Source organism: Lampris incognitus, chromosome 1 (assembly GCF_029633865.1).
Source record: "Lampris incognitus isolate fLamInc1 chromosome 1, fLamInc1.hap2, whole genome shotgun sequence".
NCBI lineage: Eukaryota > Metazoa > Chordata > Actinopteri > Lampriformes > Lampridae > Lampris > Lampris incognitus.
Genome location: NC_079211.1, coordinates 4,353,045 through 4,374,966, shown reverse-complemented (window position 1 = coordinate 4,374,966; position 21,922 = coordinate 4,353,045). Strand labels below are relative to the sequence as shown.

At 47.1% G+C, this 21,922-nt stretch overlaps 1 protein-coding gene across 1 annotated transcript in view; it reads right to left on the bottom strand.

The window, feature by feature from the left end:
• slc36a1 (solute carrier family 36 member 1) overlaps positions 1 to 21,545 on the bottom strand; it is a 62,068-nt gene extending 40,523 nt beyond the window's left edge. Inside the window, exons 1-7 of the mRNA XM_056285122.1 lie at positions 21,423 to 21,545; positions 17,130 to 17,255; positions 11,979 to 12,105; positions 10,004 to 10,094; positions 4,968 to 5,056; positions 2,301 to 2,390; positions 2,022 to 2,106 (exon numbers count right to left, since the gene is read on the bottom strand). Coding sequence (XP_056141097.1) covers positions 2,022 to 2,106; positions 2,301 to 2,390; positions 4,968 to 5,056; positions 10,004 to 10,094; positions 11,979 to 12,105; positions 17,130 to 17,163 — 516 coding nt within the window. The 5' untranslated portion in view covers positions 17,164 to 17,255; positions 21,423 to 21,545. The remainder of the gene's footprint in view (positions 1 to 2,021; positions 2,107 to 2,300; positions 2,391 to 4,967; positions 5,057 to 10,003; positions 10,095 to 11,978; positions 12,106 to 17,129; positions 17,256 to 21,422) is intronic.
• Between the last annotated feature and the right edge of the window lie 377 nt (positions 21,546 to 21,922).

Genomic DNA, 21,922 nt, shown 5'->3' with positions numbered 1-21,922 from the left:
CAAACTGCTTATCCTGCTCTCAGGGATGATTTCTGTCTGAATACATGTACTTCCTGTCTGAATACATATACTTCCTGGGTGAGGGGCGCCGGCCAAACCATACCTTATGTAAGCCCTCAAACTTGTGGCGAGCAGGTGACCTGGGGCTGCTGTCTGATTGGTTTCTTCAGATTTTCCATGGGGTGCAGAACTAGCAGAACCCGGATCAGCAGCAACTGAACTAGCAGTCCCTGGATTAGCTGAACCAGGATCGGCATCACCTGAGCCAGCAGCCTGAAACTCGGCTTCACTCTGTTTTTTTTTCCTGCTTTGAGCTCTGTGCTGCAGCCCCAGTTTGTTCAGGGCTCTGTGGTGCTGCAGCCCCACTTTGCTCAGGGCTCTGTGGTGCTGCAGCCCCAGTTTGCTCAGGGCTCTGTGGTGCTGCAGCCCCAGTTTGCTCAGGGCTCTGTGGTGCTGCAGCCCCAGTTTGTTCAGGGCTCTGTGGTGCTGCAGCCCCAGTTTGCTCAGGGCTCGGTGCTGCAGCCCCAGTTTGCTCAGGGCTCTGTGGTGCTGCAGCCTCAGTTTGCTCAGGGCTCTGTGGTGCTGCAGCCTCAGTTTGCTCAGGGCTCTGTGGTGCTGCAGCCTCAGTTTGCTCAGGGCTCTGTGGTGCTGCAGCCTCAGTTTGCTCAGGGCTCTGTGGTGCTGCAGCCCCAGTTTTCTCAGGGCTCGGTGCTGCAGCCCCGGTTTGCTCAGGGCTCTGTGGTGCTGCAGCCCCAGTTTGCTCAGGGCTCTGTGGTGCTGCAGCCCCAGTTTGCTCAGGGCTCTGTGGTGCTGCAGCCCCAGTTTGCTCAGGGCTCTGTGGTGCTGCAGCCCCAGTTTGCTCAGGGCTCTGTGGTGCTGCAGCCCCAGTTTGCTCAGGGCTCTGTGGTGCTGCAGCCCCAGTTTGCTCAGGGCTCTGTGGTGCTGCAGCCCCAGTTTGCTCAGGGCTCTGTGGTGCTGCAGTCTCCCCCTCATCTGACTCAGCAGTTGGTTTGTCTGGACAGGAAGGGGTGAGGTGACCCTCCATTCCACAGCCAAAACATTTCATTCTCTCCGAAGATACATGAACAGTGTCGTCAAAACCATCAACTCTGAACTTCAGCATCACATTTAACTCCTCAGTGTTGTTCTTCAGGACCATAAAGACCTGCTGCCTTCTGAAGGAAACACGTTTTAAATGCAGAGATTTGCAGCTCAGAGGAATCGGTCTTATAGGGGACATAAATTGTCCATTTCTCGCCAGTTTTCTCCACAACATTTATTTGCTAATGAACGGAGGGACTTTGGACAAAATGAGCTTTTTGGCCAGATTAACCAGCGGCACCACCTCAACAAAAGTGTCCTGGATCCCCACACCTTGCTCCACAACCACGTTGACTTTATCAACACTGTCCAGAAAAATAACGACTCCAGTATTCATTCTAGATTGTAGATGTGGACTTTACACCGTCATAACCAACGACTTCACCCCATCGCTAACCTGCAGTCTTCCACCGAGCAGTTGAAAGTTGGACAGAGTTTAACTCCATGTTGGGTGGGAAGCCGGATGTGGGTATGTGTCCTGCTTGCTGCACTAGCGCCTCGTCTGGTCGGTCGGGGTGCCTGTTCGGGGGGGAGGGGGAACAGTGTGTTTCTCCCACGTGCTACGTCCCCCTGGTGAAACTCCTCACTGTCAGGTGAAAAGAAGCGGCTGGTGACTCCTCATGTATGGGAGGAGGCATGTGGTAGTCTGCAGCCCTCCCCGGATCAGCAGAGGGGGTGGAGCAGAGACCGGGACGGCTCGGAAGAGTGGGGTGATTGGCCAAGTACAATTGGAGAGGAAAAGGGAGAATAACACAACAAAAAAAATCCAAAAAAAGATAGAAAAATAGAAAACACACTCACGCTGAAATGCACACTCACTTTCACCATCTCCCACTCCCAGCATGCACTGAGAGAGCGAGCGAGAGAGAGAGAGGGAGAGAGAGAGAGGGAGGGAGGGAGGGAGAGTGTGTGATCCTGACCTGTTTGACATTGTCACTTAGGAAAACAAAGTAGGCACAGCAGAAGCCCAGCTGGGTGATGATGAGAAACATGTTCACGATCTGCCTGAGAGAGAGACAGAGAGAGACACACACAGAGAGACACAGAGAGAGAGAGACACACACAGAGAGAGAGAGACACACAGAGAGAGAGAGAGACACAGAGGACAACGGAAGACGTTATTCAGGTGGTGAGCGGCTGTTCTGTGAGATGTCGGTCCGTCTGTATGTTTCAGTGACGGAGGTAAATATTCTTCTTACTTCCCCCAACGTGAATGTCTCCTAAGCCATGAGACGTTATCCATGCCGTACTGCACCACCTCGCCGTAGCTCAGGAAGGGTTTGTTCAGCCTGGAAGGAGGAACCAACAAGATTCACAACTCGCTAATGGGTTCATCATGTCTACTATCAACATCATGACACAGTAACTTCATCATCTACCATCATCATCATCATCATCCATTAACGGTAGTAGTTTCTACTCATTTAACTAAAAACAGTAGAACAGTCCCCCCCCCCCCCCGCCATTTTCTCCCCGATTGTACCCGGCCAATCACCCCACCCTCCCGAGCCGTCCCAGTCTCTGCTCCACCTCCTCCGCCGATCCGGGGAGGGCTGCAGACTACCACATGCCTCCTCCCATACATGTGGAGTCACCAGCCGCTTCTTTTCACCTGACAGTGAGGAGTTTCACCGGACATTTTCAACACCTTCTTATGATAGTGTGCAGTCCCACAGTGTTTTAAAACATCTACCATCATCCCGGTCCCCGTGTCAGCCGAAACAAAATGCCTCAGTGACTTCAGGCCAGTAGCCCTCACTTCAGTGGCTATAAAGGTGTTTGAGCGCTTATTCCCTGCCTACCTTAAGTCCCATATAGCCCCACTGATGGATCCATATCGGTCTGTTCATCAGGCTGATAGATCTGTGGAGGATCCTATAAACCTGACTCTTCACTCTGCAACACCTGGAATCAACCAAAACCTAAGCATGCAACCTGTTCATAGACTTTAGCTCGGCTTTCAGCACCATTAATTCTCTCACACCCTTCACCAGGCTTCTAGACGTGAATATCAGTCCAGCGCTGTGTTACTGAATACTGGACTTTCATAGAAACAGAATTCAGTCTGTCAAGGTTAACAACACTACATCATGCCCTCTGACCCTCAGTACTTGTGCACTACAAAGCCGTGTGTTATCTCCATCTACACCAACGAGTTTACATCTCACCACAGCTCAGTCCAAATATTCAAGTAGGCGGACAACACTTTCACTGGACTTATCAATCACAATGACGAGACTCAGTACCACCACAAGGGGAATAGGGCTGTACGTTGGTGCAATAACAATATAACCGCTTACTCAATACCTCAAAAACAATGGAAATATCTGTAGACCACAGGAAGAGGACAAACATCAAAGCCCCAGTTCATATCTCTGACCAACCCATAACCCTGACAGACGCCTTCAAATTCCTCAGGACCTACATCAGTAACACTCTGAAACAGAACATCAACACCAACACTGTCAAAAAGGCTCAGCAAAGACTGTACTTCCTCAGGCAACTGAAGAAGTACCATGTCAAAAACACCTACCGGTCCACTAATGTTTGTCACAGAGAGCATCCTAACATCATCTCTCACTGTCTGGTATGGGAGCTCAGACAGTCACACCAAGACGAAACTGGAGCGGATTGCTACTAAAGCCTCCAACATAACTGGTTGTGGCTTCCCCCCCAGTCAACTGACCGTATAGAAAGCGCACCTTCAGACAAGCAGCTAGAATAACCAGTGACCCCTCCCACCCAACCCACCACCTCTTCTAGCTTCTCCCCTCTGGAAGGTGCTACGGGTCCATATTAACCAAAACCACTCCATTAAAAAACAGCTTCTTCCCTACAGCAGTCAGAACACTTAACACCTGCCCCCCCCCGCCCCGCCCCGCCTGGCTACAAGACCCTATATACTGACCTGAATGCTGGAATGAACTCGCACTGGACCTGAGTGGTACATCATTGTACACTCTGTCTGTTGGGCTACTTGATATGCTGGGGAACTGAACTGTACATATAATATATATTCACTGTACATATTCTCACAGTCATGTGTTTCCTTTTTGTGTGTTGTTGTAATGGTTTACAGTGCTGGTTGTTTTTCTTTCTTTTTGCACTGGAACTGAGCTACCATGCTGCACCAAAACAATTACCACCAACATTGTTGTGTGGCAATCATAAAGTATCTATCTAACCACAAGTCGTGCATGTACGCACAAGTGCTGAATGTTCCAGAAGCACTTTACTGACTCATCAGTTGCAAATAAAAACAAGGTTCGTTTTTTTCCTGCTCTAACCGCATCGCCAGATATCACTCACTCAAAGCTTACCAAACAGGAAGTATTCTGGCAGAGATGCACTTCAAAATAAAAGTCTGTATCATGAACTAATAATACAGCAGGGATTTCTCATGTAAATATGCTTGTTAAACATAAGCATTTTAATTAACTTATTTGCTTATTAATATTAGCTTAATCACCATTTTAATTCCCAACAATGGCAAAATTTGTGCTTTGATTCTCTAAGACCCACGTACAGTAAATGTGCTCGTACTACTACTTCACGTGGCACAACTATATAATTACTATGTATCAAATATACTACTACTACTACTTCAATACGGCACAACTATATGATTACTATGGAGCAAATGTAGTACTACTACTACTTCTACTAATTCCTATAGTGTTATGGTATGATTACGATGTGGTGCCAGTTGGTAACACCTGAATGTATGTGCTAAAGTAAGCTGCTTTGCATAAAAGCATCACTAAATAAGTACATTTTAATGTAAGGTCAATTTCCAATGGCAGGCTTGTTTGGCCCTCAGCTACACTAAGCTCAACCTTTGACTGGAACTTTACAAGTAAACTTACCTTTCACCAAGATGGTGGGAGCATTTAACCAGGAGCCTCATACAGTGGATTGCTACAATACCCATCCCCAACAGACTGACAGGACCTAGCTAGAGAGAGAGAAAGAGAGGGAGATTGTCAGATTTTTTTCCATTCTTTGGTAAATGAGCAAAGAAGCTAATGTTTCCATATCATTTGCATATTTTGCTAAAATACCACTCGGCTCTCTTAACAGGTACAGTCGTTTAAACAAAGCAGTATTGTGTATTGCATGCAGAGGTCATATGACGCAGAGTAGAGTTGAGAGTAGAATAAAGGTTAAGGTCGCTCGCTGTAAACAGGAGAGAAGAGGAGGGAGAGGAGACAGAACAGCTCTATTATTTTTCCGCTTCCAGTGTGGGAAGATGGCGGCGCGAATTCACGTTTGCAGCAGCCTCACCCAGTACTGGTGTGGGAAGATGGCGGCGCGAATTCACGTTTGCAGCAGCCTCACCCAGTACCATCCATGCAGTGTCTTTGTCCATGTCTGCATGTAAGATTTGTCTTCATTTGATGACTGGGGGAGCTGGTGCTGGATCGGCTGGGAGAGCCTGGTCTGCTGCATCCTTTGGGCTCAGGCACCACAGCCCTGCTTGGAGCTGCGACCGAGGAGACAACACTGAGGGCGGTCTGACAGGACGTGGAAGTGGGTCAGGCTATGATAACTGTTAGTCCATGCAGACCAGCAGTTATAACACCGAGGGTGGTCTGGCAGCGGGCTCCCCTGGCGTTGACTGTGGTGTTTTGGGCGTTATCGTGTGGAGTGCGGGAAGGTGTGTCGAGGGTGTCTGGCTGGGAGAACTGGCGTTGGATCGGCTGAGGGAGCCTGGTCTGCTGCATCCGGTGGGCTCAAGGACCACGGCCCCTGCCCGGAGCTGCGCATGAAGAGGAAACACCAAGGGCGGTCTGACAGGACGTGGAAGCGGGACAGGCTAAGCTAACTGCTAGCCCATGCAGACCGGCAGTTCCGATAGTCATCCTGGCTGGCGTTCATTTCCTTGGACAGTGATTTTTTTGTTGTTGTTTAGTTTGGATATATGTGCTCTTGTAGTTCTTGGATAAGTGTTGTTTGTGTTGTACTGCTGTGGGAAACAATATTTCCACAAACAGCTAACAGAGTGTTCCTGATTCCTGATTTATTAGTGTACCTATATAAACTGAATAACGGGTCAACAGCTAAAATCCACTTGACAAGTGCCTCTCTATTGTCTTTACCTTTCCAGTGTTATATCAAAGTCTTGTGTCCTCACAATGCTCTAGAAGATAATTTGTCATATGTCGTCATGGTGAGTGGTGCAGCAGTATTTTAAATTTGAACACATTTTTCAAAAACTGCCATTGAGTCGGGTGCACCAAGGGGCAAGATCAAAAAAGGTTTCTGTTGGATTTGAAACCTTGTAAAACTGCCATAAAAATGAGCTCTCTCTGTTAGCACCAGCACCAGCGAGGTTCTGCTGATTACCAGTATGTTCCTGTGTTTTATCACGTACAGTAGAAGACTTAAGTAGATGAGAATCCTTATGCAGCTAATGCTGTGCTTTAGCCAATCTTAATTTTGTCAACCTTTATCTGATGACCTTTCAAAACAAAGAGCTCTTGGTAGAGAACATAGACTTCAGAGTAAAGGCGACTCATTTCTCGATCCTATTCACACTAGATGACGGGCAGCTTGAGGATTTCATACTTGGGAGACTCGCTAATCCAATTCTTCACGTCTTGTCTCAAATTTTGCGGAATCTTGCGGCAGCACTTCAGCTCAAAAAGGAAGTTGAAAGAGCATCCAAGAAGAGAGCGAGATGACCGGCAGACTGATAAAATCGTTCCAGTCGAGGTACACGTAAATGAACAAATACAGAGCACAAAGTTAGTTTTTAGCAGTTTGTACAGCTGTCACTCTGCTTCAAACTTAACAAGATTAAAACTCAAGACGTCGCACACTGAAGGGGAGACGTGGTTTGAGAGGCTGGCTTAAGCTTTGAAGCAGTGGTACTCAACCGCATGCTGAGATTATGCAGGTTTTCATTCCAACCGCACTCCTAGCCAAATGATTTAACTGACTAGCCCTCGGCGGCTGTGGAGTCCAGTCGAAATGTCAACCTGCATAATGTGGGTCCTGCATGGCACATGGTTGAGTACCACTACCTTCAAAAAATTGCAAATAAGCTTCCAACCATTAAAATCTTCCCGACCAAAACAATAGCTGGGTTTCCTTTTCACGTGTGACCAAGGATACAACACCGGCCATTATCAACACAAATTACTCTGTCAACATTTGCCTACCTGCTTTAACCCTTGTGTAACAAAGCTAACTGACAGCAAATTCATGTTGGTAGCAGTAACCTGAAGGTTCAACATATTCACATAGTCAGCCTCTGGGAGGCGCTGCTATCACATTATGCTCCTTGGCCGCAGGTGAAGGTTCACTAATTCACTCAGAAGCATTTTAAAAATGGTCCTTCATGAAAACAGATTGAGCAACATTATTCAGAAGTACTTTCTCCAGCTGGTCCAGGGTTTCAAACCAGGAACCTTCCAGTCACAGGCCCAGTTTTTTGATTTACCATGTAATACTGCTCTGATCATATAACCAACTGGAGGGCAGTTTTACAGATCCAGTAAAAAGAAAATCATATTTTCTAATCTCGTATTTTTTGACAGAAGGCATTTTAAAGTCACCTAAAACTGTTGTGAAAATCTGAGTAAAGCCCTCTGAGAAACTCTCCAGGTTCTCAACATGATCACAACTGTTCAGAAAACCAACTAGCCCAGGTAATAAATGACATCTAATATTCAGATTTGATTGGACAATTAGTGGATTGTCATCATCAGTCTGTCAGTTGGTCTGTTTTTGAACAGTTGCCTAGCAACATCATGCTAGTTATCAATAAAGAATTTTTTCAACTTCAGACAGGGGGGGCTGATAGTTACAAAAAATGAAATTACTTCTAACATTAATATTACTCTGAAAAGAGAAAAACACTTCTTCACAGTTCAAGCTGTAAGAGCATGGAACGACCAGAGGATGTGGTGCAGCTCCTTCAGTTAACGCTTAAAAACAGATTACACAAAGTTTGGTCAACAAAGGACTTTTTATACAATTATGAAGCTGAGTTGTGGTGACTGTGATTATTTATGAGACTAATTTATTTGTGAGACTATGTGATTTGTGAGATTATTGTGATTTTAATAACTATATTGTGGTTCTTTTTTATATGGTTGTTTGTTTTGATTTGTCTAGTCTGGTGTAGAGGATTTGTATCCTGTGCCAGAACAATTTAATTAATTAAATTACACAATTAGACAAGCCTCGTTGATTTAAAATGATTGGACTGGATCTTTAATGCCTTACTTGTGGAAAGTAGGCCACCATTGTAAGGGGAAGATCCTTTGTGAAGATTCAGGATGGCACTTTCTGACAGGACGTGTAATCAGGGCAGGCTAGGCTAACTGCTAGCCCATGCAGACCAGCGGTTCCGACAGTCATCCTGGCTGGTGTTCATTCCCTTGGACAGTGATTTATTTATTTGTTTGTCTAGTTTGGATATGTGTGCTGTTGTAGTTTGGGTGTGCTTTTGTCTGTATGTTGCACTGTTGTGGGCTGGGGGAAACTGCATTTTGTTTCACTTCATGTGGGCAAGCACATGAAGTGAAACAACAAAGTGTTCCTGATTTCTGAGCACTTAAAATTTGGTAGGAACACTCTATAGAAGGCTTTTTAACTTGTCCCAAAGGTCAGTGTGTGAACCTCATCCGTCCTCCATGTGGGCTCATGACTCATCAGAAACCTGTGCTCAGTCTTTGTGCCAAACCAGTTCTCCTCTGAAGCCATTAGCAAGGTAAGCATAACTAAAATATCTCACTGTGAACCCACAATGTATTGTGCTGATGTCATCATTTCCTCATTTTAGGTCAGACTTTAAAATGAGCGGGATTTCACTCCTACCTAGAATGACCATGGGCGGTCATTTTGACCGCCACGGTTTTTAAACTATATTCTGTCAAGATAAATACCCAGTTGAGATATTAATGCATTACGTATGTCTGTTAAGAAACTAACTGACACCAAAATTAAAATTTTAACAACTATAATACTATTTTTAAACAATTTAAACTTCAGAGAGACACGGTCGAACTTGAATAGCAAAATTTAAAAAGTGAAACTATTACCAGAAAAACAAAACGGAAAACACATATTACTAATTCAAACATAACAAGGCCTATAAAACTGAAAATGAATATTGAAACAGTCCCAAACAACGACCGGAACTTAAAAACTACTAGAACAACCATGGGCGGTCATTTTGCACGGTTTTTAAACTCTATATTGTGTCAAGATAAATACCCAGTTGAGATATTGATGCATTACATATGTTAGGATGTCTGTTAGGAAACTAACTGACACCAAACTTAAAAATTTAACAACTTTAATACTATTTTTAAACAATTTAAAATGGCCGCTGTCCAATGCCTGTAAATTCTGCAACGCCTCAGTGGTAGTCATTGTGCGTCTGTAACGACATGTTGGACATAATCACACATCAAGTGTAGACTATTTCTCTGCACTGGAGGGCGCTAGTGAATTCCTAGGACAGAGCAACGAACTTCACGAAGGAAATGACGCCACCAACACACCTCATAAATAGTCACATGACAAACAGGATCATTTTGTCCGCTCGTGTTGGTTTTGGGTAGATCTTATAACTTTTTGCGTGTGTGTGTGTGTGTGTGCAATTGATATAAAACTCATTTTAAATGCAAATATATGTAATTTTAGGGGAATTCAGGTAGCGGCAAGTCTGTATCTTTTTTTCCCCCACAAAATTATTAAACTTTGAAAATTCAAAACGGTCATAACGACCATCTTGGTCAGTCTGGTGTGAATGTTCCTTTGTCTCGGAGCGTGTGAAGTAAACCCATTTCCACAGTGTAACAGCTCCGTAAACTCAGGTTGGGACTTTTACCTTTTCATAGAGATGTATATGAGGTGAAGCCCTGATGAAGCTGGTCTGTGTACTTACCACAAGCCCTGCGTTCTTGACAGCCAGAGGCAGACCCAGCAGACCCGTACCAATATTCCCCTTCAGAAGATGGATGAGAGTCTGAAGGAAACTGCAACAGCGAGAAGAAAGTGGTTGTTTGTTTACGATTGAGTAGATTTGCACCACTGCCAACAGAAAAGATGAAGTATCGAACACCACGAGTCCCTCCCCTGATACTTAAGTCAGTCCCATAATGAAGTTGCTTTAGAAACATCTGGACATATGATGAGATATGTGTACCAAATCTTGTGCAGTGGTTAGCGCGGTCGCCTCACAGCAAGAAGGTCCTACATGGCCAATAAACATGATTCTGATGATCCAGAACACAGCGGCACATCTGGTCTTCAACCAGCCCAAAAGAGCACATGTCATCCCGCTGTTCATATCCCTCCACTGCCTCCGTCACTGCTCACATCAAATTCAAAACCCCGACGCTCGCTTACGAAACGGCAACTAAAACAACCCCCCCCCACCCCCACCTGAACTCCCTCATTCAGGCCTACGCTCCCTCCGGCTCACTACGCTCTGCTCATGAAAGCTGACTGGTCCCACCACCACAACAGGGCCCCAAGTCGCTAGCTAGACTCTTCTGTAGCTCCGCTGTGGTCGAACGAGTGACCAAACTCTGTTCGATCGGCGGAGTCCCTCTCCATCTTTAAGAAAAGACCCAAGACCCAGCTCTTCCACGAACACCTCTGCTCTTGATGGACTGAAGAAAAAAAACTCTGCTTCTATGCAGTCTATGAATTGCCTCTGTGCACCGCCTGTTGGCACCTACTATACGTCCTGTTGGACTCGAACACCGCTTTGTTGCCCTTACTGGTGTTGTTGTCTCCTGCCTAGATCCTAGCTTGTGTTGTATCAGCTCTCACATGTGTCGCTTTGGATAAAACCTTCTGCTAAATGAAATTGTAACCCCCCCCCCCCTCCCTTTTTCTCCACAATTGTGTCCGGCCAATTACCCCACTCTTCCGAGCCGTCCCGGTCTCTGCTCCACCCCCTCTGCCGATCCAGGGAGGGCTGCAGACTACCACATGTCTCCTCCCATACATGTGGAGTCGCCTGCTGCTTCTTTTCACCTGACAGTGAGGAGTTTCACCAGGGGGACGTAGCACATGGGAGGATCACGCTATTCCCCCCACTTCCCCCTCCCAGCCGAACAGGAGCCCCGACTGACCAGAGGAGGCGCTAGTGCAGCGACCAGGACACATACCCACATCCGGCTTCCCACCTGCAGACACGGCCAATTGTGTCTGTAGGGACGCCCAAACAAGGTGGAGGTAAAACGGGGATTTGAACTGGCGATCCCCGTGTTGGTAGGCAACAGAATTGACCTGTTTACACAGTACGGTCCAGAAGACGTTTCGTGCATTTTTGTAATAAAAACTGCACTAGTTCACTGAGCTGTGGAGGAAAAAGGGACTTCCATCCATCCATCCATCCATCCATTATCCAAACCACTTGTCCACCATCCTGCTCTCAGGGTCACAGGGATGCTGGAGCCTGTCCCAGCAGTCGTTGGGTGGAAGGTGGGGAGACACCCTGGACAGGCCACCAGGCCATCACAGGGCCCACACACAAAATCACACCTAGAGCCAATTTAGTACGGCCGAGTCACCTGACCTGCATGTCTTTGGATTGTGGGAGGAAACCGGAGCCCCCGGAGGAAACCCACACAGACACGGGGAGAACATGCAAACTCCACACAGAGGACGACCCGGGACGACCCCCAAGGTTAGACTACCCCGGGGCTCGAACCCAGGACCTTCTTGCTGTGAGGCCACCACGCTAACCACTGCACCACCGTGCCGCTGGAAAAAGGGACTTGAAGTCCCAAATTCAGTCGGCGTTCTGCTGCCCCGCTTGCCGATATGAAGAACTGCCTCAGCGTATACTTTAAAAGAGGCAAAGCAAATATTGGTGTCTGGTCTGAAAGATGGGTGATCGTGCTTACGAGGTTCCCGTGGGTCCTCCGATCCTCTCGTACTGACTCCGAGACCTGGAGGGTCCAGGAGGAACAGGAGGGGGTTGCAACAAGTTGTCTTCTGATGGACTGTGTGCCAGGATGGGGAACCTGGAACCTGGAGGGAGGGAGGGAGGGAAAGAGAGACGGAGACCAAAGTTAAATGTGAGGTTTGAGAGCAGAGGCATAGGCAGATAAGATGAGGATTATTCTAATTACTAATAACGTTCTGGACTTCCAGCTAAACAAGTCCCATGATGCCCCAGGTTCAGCGCAGACAGCCTCAGAACTTGATTTGATACATCAAATGACTAATGAGGCTGTAATGCAGTTGGTAATGCAATCACCAAGCCACCTGTTGGTCTGAATGACCACTTCACCGGTGGCGGGGTTGCCTCGGGTAGACGCTCGGCTGAAAGCCTTGCAGCCACGGTCAGTCGTCACAACCAGCTGCTGCTTGGCCCTGTAGACACGCCAGCCCCACACGGGCCTGGTCAAAGCTTTTGCTCCTTTGTACTCAGTCTTTTTTTTGGGGGGGGGGGGGGATTTTCCCCCCTTTTTCTCCCCAATTGTACCTGTCCAATTACCCCACTCTTCCGGGCCGTCCCGGTTGCTGTTCCACCCCCTCTCCTGATCTGGGATGCAGCGACGCCTGCAAGATTTACCACTTTCTGTGCGCACTGTCGACAAACTTTCCCCTGCACCTACCAGCAAACGGGTGAGAAGTCTCCAGTTGTACATATCACGTTACGTCCACCATGATGAGGATGAGGATACTCGTCCTCATCATGGTTGCTGGGAGGTGCAGGTGAAAGTGTGTGGACACTTGTGTGCATGTGGTTGACATTTATCCATGGTAAATCTTGCAGGCATGGTGAAAAACGTGCTATCGTCAATAACACACGCCAACAAACAGGAAACTGGTCTGACCGCTGCAGTGGAGACCGGAAGTCAGTGGACTACAGTTCTGCACAGCGGCCAATGGGGAGAGAAAAGGGGGGGGGGGGTATTAGAGTAAAGTTTAATTTTTAATTTGCTGACGTGGAAGAGTCTGTAAAATCTCAAACCTTTAACTATCAACCGGGAAACGGCACATCTGACCCAACAATACCCACGACGGAGAACTTTGCTCTCCTGGTGCAATAACACAACTGTGTACACACACACACACAGCTGCCACTTCGTTTTATTTGCATTTGCTGAAATTTGCTTTCATGATTGTGTTGCTACGAGGCTGGACGGACATGTACCCATCAGCGTTAAACAGAATGTGATGGCTTCAGATTACACCACGGACCATTTAAAGCCCCACAGCAACCGACGCTCGCTCACGCTCGCTCATGTGATGCTGATGCAGCCAGACCCAAAGATCTGCTCTGACGCCGGGGCCTTCATCTCCCCTCTCAACTAACCCACTTGGTTCTTATTGGTTCAGAATAAGGAAGGGGCATCCTAAAAAATGGACGGTGTCAGACAGATCCATTTTGAATTTCCACAAATCACATTGTGAGCCCTCCCACATCGTCCCACATCGTCCCACTTCCTGCAGGAGAGTGGCAGCCTGTGTCTTTAAGGGCACAGAACTTTCCTCTGGAGCTCTCCACAGCAACCTGTATTTTAAGTATCAATCTGTCAGTCAAGTTGCATTTTATACAGCGCTTTTCTGGCTGCAACAGCCACTCGAAGCGCTGTACATTTCTGGTCAAATCTCAGTTTCAGACGCCCGTTACAACAGAACACACGCCGTTTTCTGTACAGTCGCTGCACATTTCTTACGCGTAAGGCTACCGAAATGTGATTTGCACCGGTTAACTTATTCACACGTGCCCCAACATGCGTCCAGACAGCGTCTGTAAATGTGAGCAGCTCTTACAGCCTCCAGGGATGTGCAGCACGGTCCACAAAGGGCCGGTGTGGCGCACACAAGCAAAATGGTCGTGACGTTTTGCTGCTACAGCTTTGAAAAAAGCATCGCGGTATCGACCTTATTTTGTAGGACGATCCAAGCTACGCTGAGATATCTGTTCCAGACCACTGAGAAAAAAAAAAGATTTTAAAAGACATTTGTTTTTTCAAGATTTCAAAAGCCAAGTATCGCATGGATTCAAAGGAAAAAACCGCTAATTATAAATATTTGGTTTGAATATTAAATCGGTGATCATAAATAAACATGTAACATCCAACTAAATATATAACATATCTAAATATAAGACACATAATAAAATATATATTTGGCTCATATCTTAAATCAGTTCTGCTAAATAAATATTTGCTGACAAATTATACGTTTAAGTTAAATGTTATATCTGTATCAATGAAATAAGTATTTAGCTTGCTGTTAAATATTTAACTTGTATAATAAATCTTTGGTTCAGAAATAAATATTTAACTTAAATCTAAATCTTGGATATGTACTTTTTCAGATTTATTTAATTTGAATGTAGATTCCCATGGCAAACTGTAAAATGAACATTTACATTGAACTTAAATATTTAATTTAAAGTCCCAGATTAAGATTTAATTTAAATATTTGTTTTTGAACTCGTTTATTTTATTGTTTAGGTTTAAGATTTAATAGAAATATTTAAAATGTAATTAAATGTTTATTTAACATTGTATCATATATAAATATTAATAATTATAGAAATATAAATTATTATATAAATAAAAAGTTATTTAATTCGTAACTAAATATGTTTTTATTTTTTATTAAGTCCCTTAGTCAACGTATCATTTAGACTAAGTGGTCCATATTATCAATAAACAAAAGTTTATGATGTGTTATCAACACATAAGTAAATAAATCAGTTAATAACATTATTAATTGATTTATTCAGTTTATAATAAATTAATAATAAAAAATTATTTTGTATTTTTAATTGAATTGAGAGAGCGCGCGAGAGAGAGAGACAGACAGACATACAGAGACAGACAGAGAGACCGAAAGAGAAAGCGAGAGAGAGGGGGAGGGCGAGGCTTATTAGACGTGTTAACGGAGCTGGGAAACGACCTCGTCAGCATTTGGAAAGGAGTTGAGCCTCCGACGCCTGCTGTCATCCAGGTTGTTTCTCCTCCGTGGAGTAACAGCTGTGTAGTGTTTCTCTGCAGGCCTGGGAGGGACAGCTAGGGGGGCCTTATCACATCGAATGATGCCATCCATTAGCCAAACCACCAATCCTGCTCTCAGGGTCGTGGGGATGCTGGAGCCTATCCCAGCAGTCATTGGGCAGCAGGCGGGGAGACACCCTGGACAGGCCACCAGACCATCACACAGGGGGCACACACACACCTAGGGACAAGTTAGTACGGGTGAGTCACCTGACCTACATGTCTTTGGACTGTGGGAGGAAACCGGAGCCCCCGGAGGAAACCCACACAGACACGGGGAGAACATGCAAACTCCACACAGAGGACGACCCGGGACCACCCCCAAGGTTGGACTACCCCGGGGCTCGAACCCAGGACCTTCTTGCTGTGAGGCGACGGCGCTAACCACTAGACCACCGTGCCACCCTCATTCTCCCGGACTTGGAAAATTGACTCCTGTGGCCGTGTACATAGTAGGATGACCGCCTTCAAACTGCCGTAAGGGGAACCCCATAAAGCCAACAACAACTGATTGTGAAGCACAGTTCAGTATAACATGTGCAGTGAAATGTTCTCGTTTTCCCGCTAAATTGATTTTAATTTAAGCCAGGCCCACAGAGCAGGCGTTGTGAGACTATGTGCCCTGTTCACAGACATCTATGCCCCTTTTCCACTACATGGTACCGGTTTGACCCGACCCGCTTCTGTGTCATTTTCCATTACCGCGACAGTACTCCCTCAGTGTAGTTGGTCGTCATAGCGACACCTGGTTAAAGTGCTGTGACGTCATCTTCAATGCGACCATTGGAAGAACAAGCGGGAACAATGGCGGACATACTGTACTTAATCCTCGGCGTGGCTGTTTGCCACAGCAAGAACAAAACATTTGTTCCAGAAGAGGCAGAGAAATACAGGAGAGTCTGGGAACAGTGTAGAGCTCAGGCGACAAGGGGGTCCACTAGCCAATTGCTAGTAGGCCAATATTTTTTTCCTAGGATGAATCCGGAAAGTTCCTGCCCTCAGGCATAGGATTGGCCGGATCTGCCTGTCGGTCAACTTTCCGGAGTCATCCTAGGAAAAAAATATTGGCTTACCATACACACAGTTAAGTTGGCACAGTTAGCTTGGTTGCAAACGTGTCTAATGGCTAACAGTTGGCTAGCAAACATGGCTAGTTAGGGTTAGGGTTGTTGCACGTTCGCATCAGCCTTGACTGACAGGCAGATCTGGCCAATCCTAGCGCCTGAAGGCGGGAACTTTCCAGATTCATCCTAGGAAAAAAATATATGCTGCTGGCAGACCCTCTCATTCCTCATCGCTCCGTCGAGCTCCTGCTGGATCTTATCATCGCTTGCGAGGGTAAGAAACGTCTGTACCTCCTCGACAGACCACAGCGTGGCTTTTCGGCTCTCCATTTTTTTCAATTTCAAAATTTACTTTTAAGATGTCTCCGCTTCGGGATTTAAAAATGCGGGGTGATGCCGCAGCGACGCAAGATGCCGCAGCAACGTGTTTCTCTGACCAATCAGAGATCTGCATTGATTTTGGGAACCCGCTCCAGTTTTTTTGGAACCTCGACACAGGTGGTACCAGAAGAGTGGTAACAGTTACCAAAATGCCGGTACTTTCCAGTAATGGAAAATGAAAAAAGGTCGAGTTGAGCAGGCACCATGTGGTGGAAAAGGAGCGTTAGCGTTTGGTATAATGTACTGTAGTGATCTGATCACTACAGTACATTATACTAAAGGTGATACCATTGTTTTAATCAGTCAGGTTGAGATTTTAGAGACATTAAGGCCTTCGTCTGTGTGGGGCTTTATGGAGAATCTAGCTTTAATATCCAGGAGCCTCCAAACACACAAGTCCCAACGTGGGTGACATGTTCACCTTGTTATGTAAAACATTTCCAATTTCCATTAGCTTGATGGTCAAAGCTAAAGGATATATAGCTTGGACAGAAACAACTCCTCTCATCTGGAGTCATTACAATCCTCCGATTTTTACCAACTGCATTCTGTGTTTCTTTACTTAAAACGGTGCACTTGAGTTCAGTACCTTCTCCCTGCGGGTCTGTGGTGGGGGAGGCCATGGTGGGTCAGCTTGGTGGTTGGGTATCCTTTCCCCCAGCCTCTCAGGTCCTAGTGCTGCTGGATCAGTGTGTCCAACATTAATGACTTCCCACTGCAAAAGACAAGAGTAAATTCACTGCTGGTGCGGAAGCAGCAAAGCCAGACGAGAGATCAGAGCCAGGAACACAAACACAAACACTTCGCCCAGCCCACAGCAGTGCAACACAAAGACAACACGTCCACAAACTACAAGAACACACATATGCAAACTAACACACATAGTATATCCAAACTAACACGTATATCTAAACTAAAAAAAAAACCCACTGTCCAGGAGAACGAAAGCCAGCCAGGACGACTGTCAGAACTGCCGGTCTGTATGGGCTAGCAGTTAGCTTAGCCTGCCCCGCTTCAGCGTCCTGTCAGACCGCCCTCGGTGTTACCTCTCCAGGCAGGGCCGTGGTCCCTGGGCCCACAGGAGACACAGGCCAAGCTCTCCCAGCCAATCAAACAAAGACACACGTAGATGCAGAGGTGGACAAAGACGCTGCATGGACGGTACTGGGTGAGGCCGCCGCAAACGTGAATTCACACCGCCACCTTCCCACACTGCCAGGTGAGCAAATTACAGCATCCTGCTCCTGACTTGATGCCTTGCCAAGTCCAAATCAACAATTCAGCAGGGGCCATTAAGAAATGAATCAAAACATGTACTGCATGCTCTTTCCCGTTGGTTCTTACGATACGCCCAGCATATACCTAATGTAGGAAACGGGCTACCCCAATGGTCAGAAGTCTTCTCTTCCCTCTGGCGGGTGGGTTTGCGATGATCTGCTGGATCCAGTTAACCAGCCAAGACAGAATGCTGAGGCCGCGTGTTGGCCTCGGCCACACGCCCGTTTGTGTTCTGTGAGAAAAATACAAGTGTGCACTATCTTGACCTGGGACATAAAAACATCAGGCAATGTATGTTACAACACAACATGGCACCTTTGTGTGAGGCTTCGTTTACATCCTGGAAAAGAGAGCACGCAGCCCACTAACACGTCATTTCACCGAGCTGGAAAGGAGGCTGCGGAGGGGAGACGGAGAAGTGAAAGCTGTGGCCTGTCGGGACGGGAAACGCACCCATCTAGAGATACTGACCGTAAGGCAAGTTCATTTATATAGCGTGTTTCATTAACAAAGGCAATTCAAAGGGTTTTGCAAAAGGCATAAAAAGAGATTTAATAAGAAATGGGGAGTAAGATTAACACAAGACAAGCTCAAAACCCAGTACGTGGCTGGACCGTGTAAGGTCAGTGTTCAGAGCCGCATCCATTTGTTCCAGGGCTAGTCGGTGGTGGTGGTGTCTGTGGTGGTGTGAAATTCCTGGATATTAAATGCTCATCTGCAGTTTTCTGCAGCGGTCACAGTGAATATTTGTTGGCCAAGTGTGCTGAAGTAGCATATCACATGACATGGTTAAGCTGTGTTTGAGTAAAAAAAACGGTTGTAAATACATTTGCAAGATCCGCTACAGTTGGCTTATTGGTCAAACAGGTGTGTGTTGTTGGCTCTGCATACTGTGTTAATAAAACACCTCGAAGGAAAACGCCTACCTATGTCTGACTGTGGTTTATAGACTCTAGCTGTGCCTGTAATACCATCGTACCATCTAAACTGGTGTTCAAGCTTAGGGACCTTGGTCTATGTAATTCATCTGTAGGATGTTATATGACTTTATGACAGGCACACCTCAGACAGTGAGAGCAGGTACCGGCTACTCGGCTACCATAGTTCTCCACACAGGAGCACCGCAGGGTTGTTGTCTTAGTGCCTTATTCTACAGTCTGTTCACACATGACTGTCGCCACATATCATAACATGGTGACATTCACAGATGACACCACAGTGATGCCTATAGGAAGGAGATGAGGAACCTGTCGACATGGTGTCACGACAACGACCTCTCCCTAAATGGTGAGAATACAACGGAGATAATTGTTGATTTTAGGAAGTCCAGTTCAGACACCAGTTTACATCAACATGCTGAATCGGCCGAAAAGCTGCTGACGGGTCCGACTAGTGCCGACGGTGTGGAACACCGCAAAAACGAGGGTCACAGATGCTCACCGACGGCCCGACATTGGCCAATGGCCGACCGTCGGCCTAATGTGTCGGGGCCCTAAGAAGGCATAACGGAGACTATACTTTCTGAGATGTCTTAAAATACTCAGAACGTCCACGAAAACCCTGGTCAGTTTCTATCAGACCACCACAGAGAGCATCCTTACTGGGAGCACACTGGTGTGGCTTGGCAACCTGACTGAACAGCACCACAAACGACCGAGAAGGACGGTAAAAACCGCTTCAGACCTCACAGGAGCAGCACTGCCACAGATTCAGGTCAGGTACACCACCCGCTGCACAAGGAAGGCCCTGAGTCTGATGGAGGACACCAGCCACCCAGCACATGATCTGTTCTCCTCCTCCCCTCAGGACAACCCTTACACAGCATCAGAGCTCGGAGTGTTAACATCTTATAAAAGCGCCAATAATTATCCCCAAAATGTGACCGATCAAGTGTCCAGTCAGAAATGTTATGATAATTGATGTTTTCGGTGTGACCCGGCACTGAGAAAACCCCGGCAGAGCCATACTCCTTGTGCTACTGTGGTGGTGTGTACACTCACCGTACTGTCAGGTGCATTATATGTCATTTTCACTGTACTCCTGTGCTGGAAATCAGATCTAGACCAACGCAAGATCAGCCCAAAATGCCCCTACGGTAGTAAGAAAATATGGTAGTTTTTAAGTGGCTCTGTACAGGAATTCATAAGGTGGTAGTAGGGTCACTGTCCAGTTTCCTAACGTCCAGAAGTTACGTCATCGGTTAAGTAAGTTTTTCTGAGGTATGGTCTTAAACAGGTCAGTGACGACAAAGCAGACTGTGCTGAAATAAGCACTAACTGAATAACTCCTGCTTAGGTCAAGTGGTAGTGAGGGAGATAGTAGTCTGGATCAATCTTCATCCGTCCATCCATCCATTAGCCAAACCGCTCATCCTGCTCTCAGCGTTGCAGGGATGCTGGAGCCTATCCCAGCAGTCCCTGGGCGGCAGGCGGGGAGACTCCCTGGACAGGCCGCCAGGCCATCACACACACACACACACACACACACACACACACCTAGGGACAGTTCAGTACGGGTGAGTCACCTGACCTACATGTCTTTGGACTGTGGGAGGAAACCGGGGCCCCCGGAGGAAACCCACGCAGACACGGGGAGAACATGCAAACTCCACACAGAGGGACGACCCCGGGACTCGAACCCAGCACCTTCTTGCTGTGAGGCGACCACGCTTAACCACTGCACCACCCTCAGCTCATGTACATAGTGAATGGCACAGCCAAGTATGTCGGGCTACACAACAGTGTTCTCCTCCATCACTGAACAGAGGATGCAGGCCGGCTGCTGCACGGCCTGTGCTGCCAGTCCGTCTACAGGACTTGGGCGTGTCAGCTGGATTTTCTTTGTAGCTTGTTTTTCTGCAGTTGTCGAATGGCCCAAATACTACATGTGTAGACTTCCCACACCACCACCGGATGCAGAAAGCTGGTAGAACCCTGTGGAGAAGCATCCCCGCCAGGTGCACTTGGGAATGGAGATGTCAGCGGAAAGAGCCGAGTTAAAGATTTAACAATCACCACTGCAGCCAACACACACACACACACACACACACACACACACACACACACACACACACACACACACACACACACACACAATCCAATATGTCACACTAAACTTTGGTCAGCAGCAGATATGCGGGTCTCAGTGCTCTCTGATTAAGACGGTGGGGGGCGGGGGGGGGGACGCGGGAGAGAGAGAGGATCTTCCCAGGACGTTAAACCTTCCAACTGGATCAGAACCACAGCACAGAGACGGACGGGACGACCGCAGGCAAGCGGAACGACTTCCTTGTCCCGCTTTCTCCGCGGGGTCAGAGAGGCGCCCAGAGAGACTGGCGGCAGGGGAACGGGGTGGTGGTGGTGGAGGGTGTGGGTGGGTGTGGGTGAAGCTCTCCCGGCAGCCCGGTTGACTACATCTACTTGTAGCTTTGCTCAAGCCAAGGCTGCTTCATGTCTCAGCTGGGCAACAAAGAAGCCGCAGCGGACCTTCCCCCCCCCCCAACGCAGCCAAGACCTCTATAAACTAGCGCGGGTCTCTTAAACCGGCTCACCTACAACAAACCGGGTCCCTTTACATCAGTGTGAGTCGGTGAACGGCAGCCTACCTCGGCGGAAATCTCGTCTTTTCTCTCGGGGAACAACCTCAGCGCACGGCTGCCGGCTCGGGTCTGAGCTCTGCTGTCTTCATATCAAGTCCATGGCGGGGATCTGAACGAGCACCGTTTCTCACACACACACACACACACACGATTTCAACAGTAAAGCCCGAACCCGGAAACGACTGTGACACGTGACCACCGGGGGGTGCTGGTCAGCTGACCCGAGGCCATAGGCGCGGTGAAACGATGTGACGTCATCGGCCAGAACAAATCCGAAATGACTACATAATAAAAGACTCTACGTAACAATAATACTGTAAACTACTAATAAGGGGCTGACCCTTTAGCCGAGCGGTTAGTGACGTCGCCTTGTAGTGCAGAACAGCCGTATCGAATCCCGCACCGGGCAAGAAAATAACCGGTTACACTAATAATAAAAGATGAAACATGAAAAATTAAACGAAAGAAAGCGTCAAAGAAACTAGGACGTGAGAGTAACGAAACGG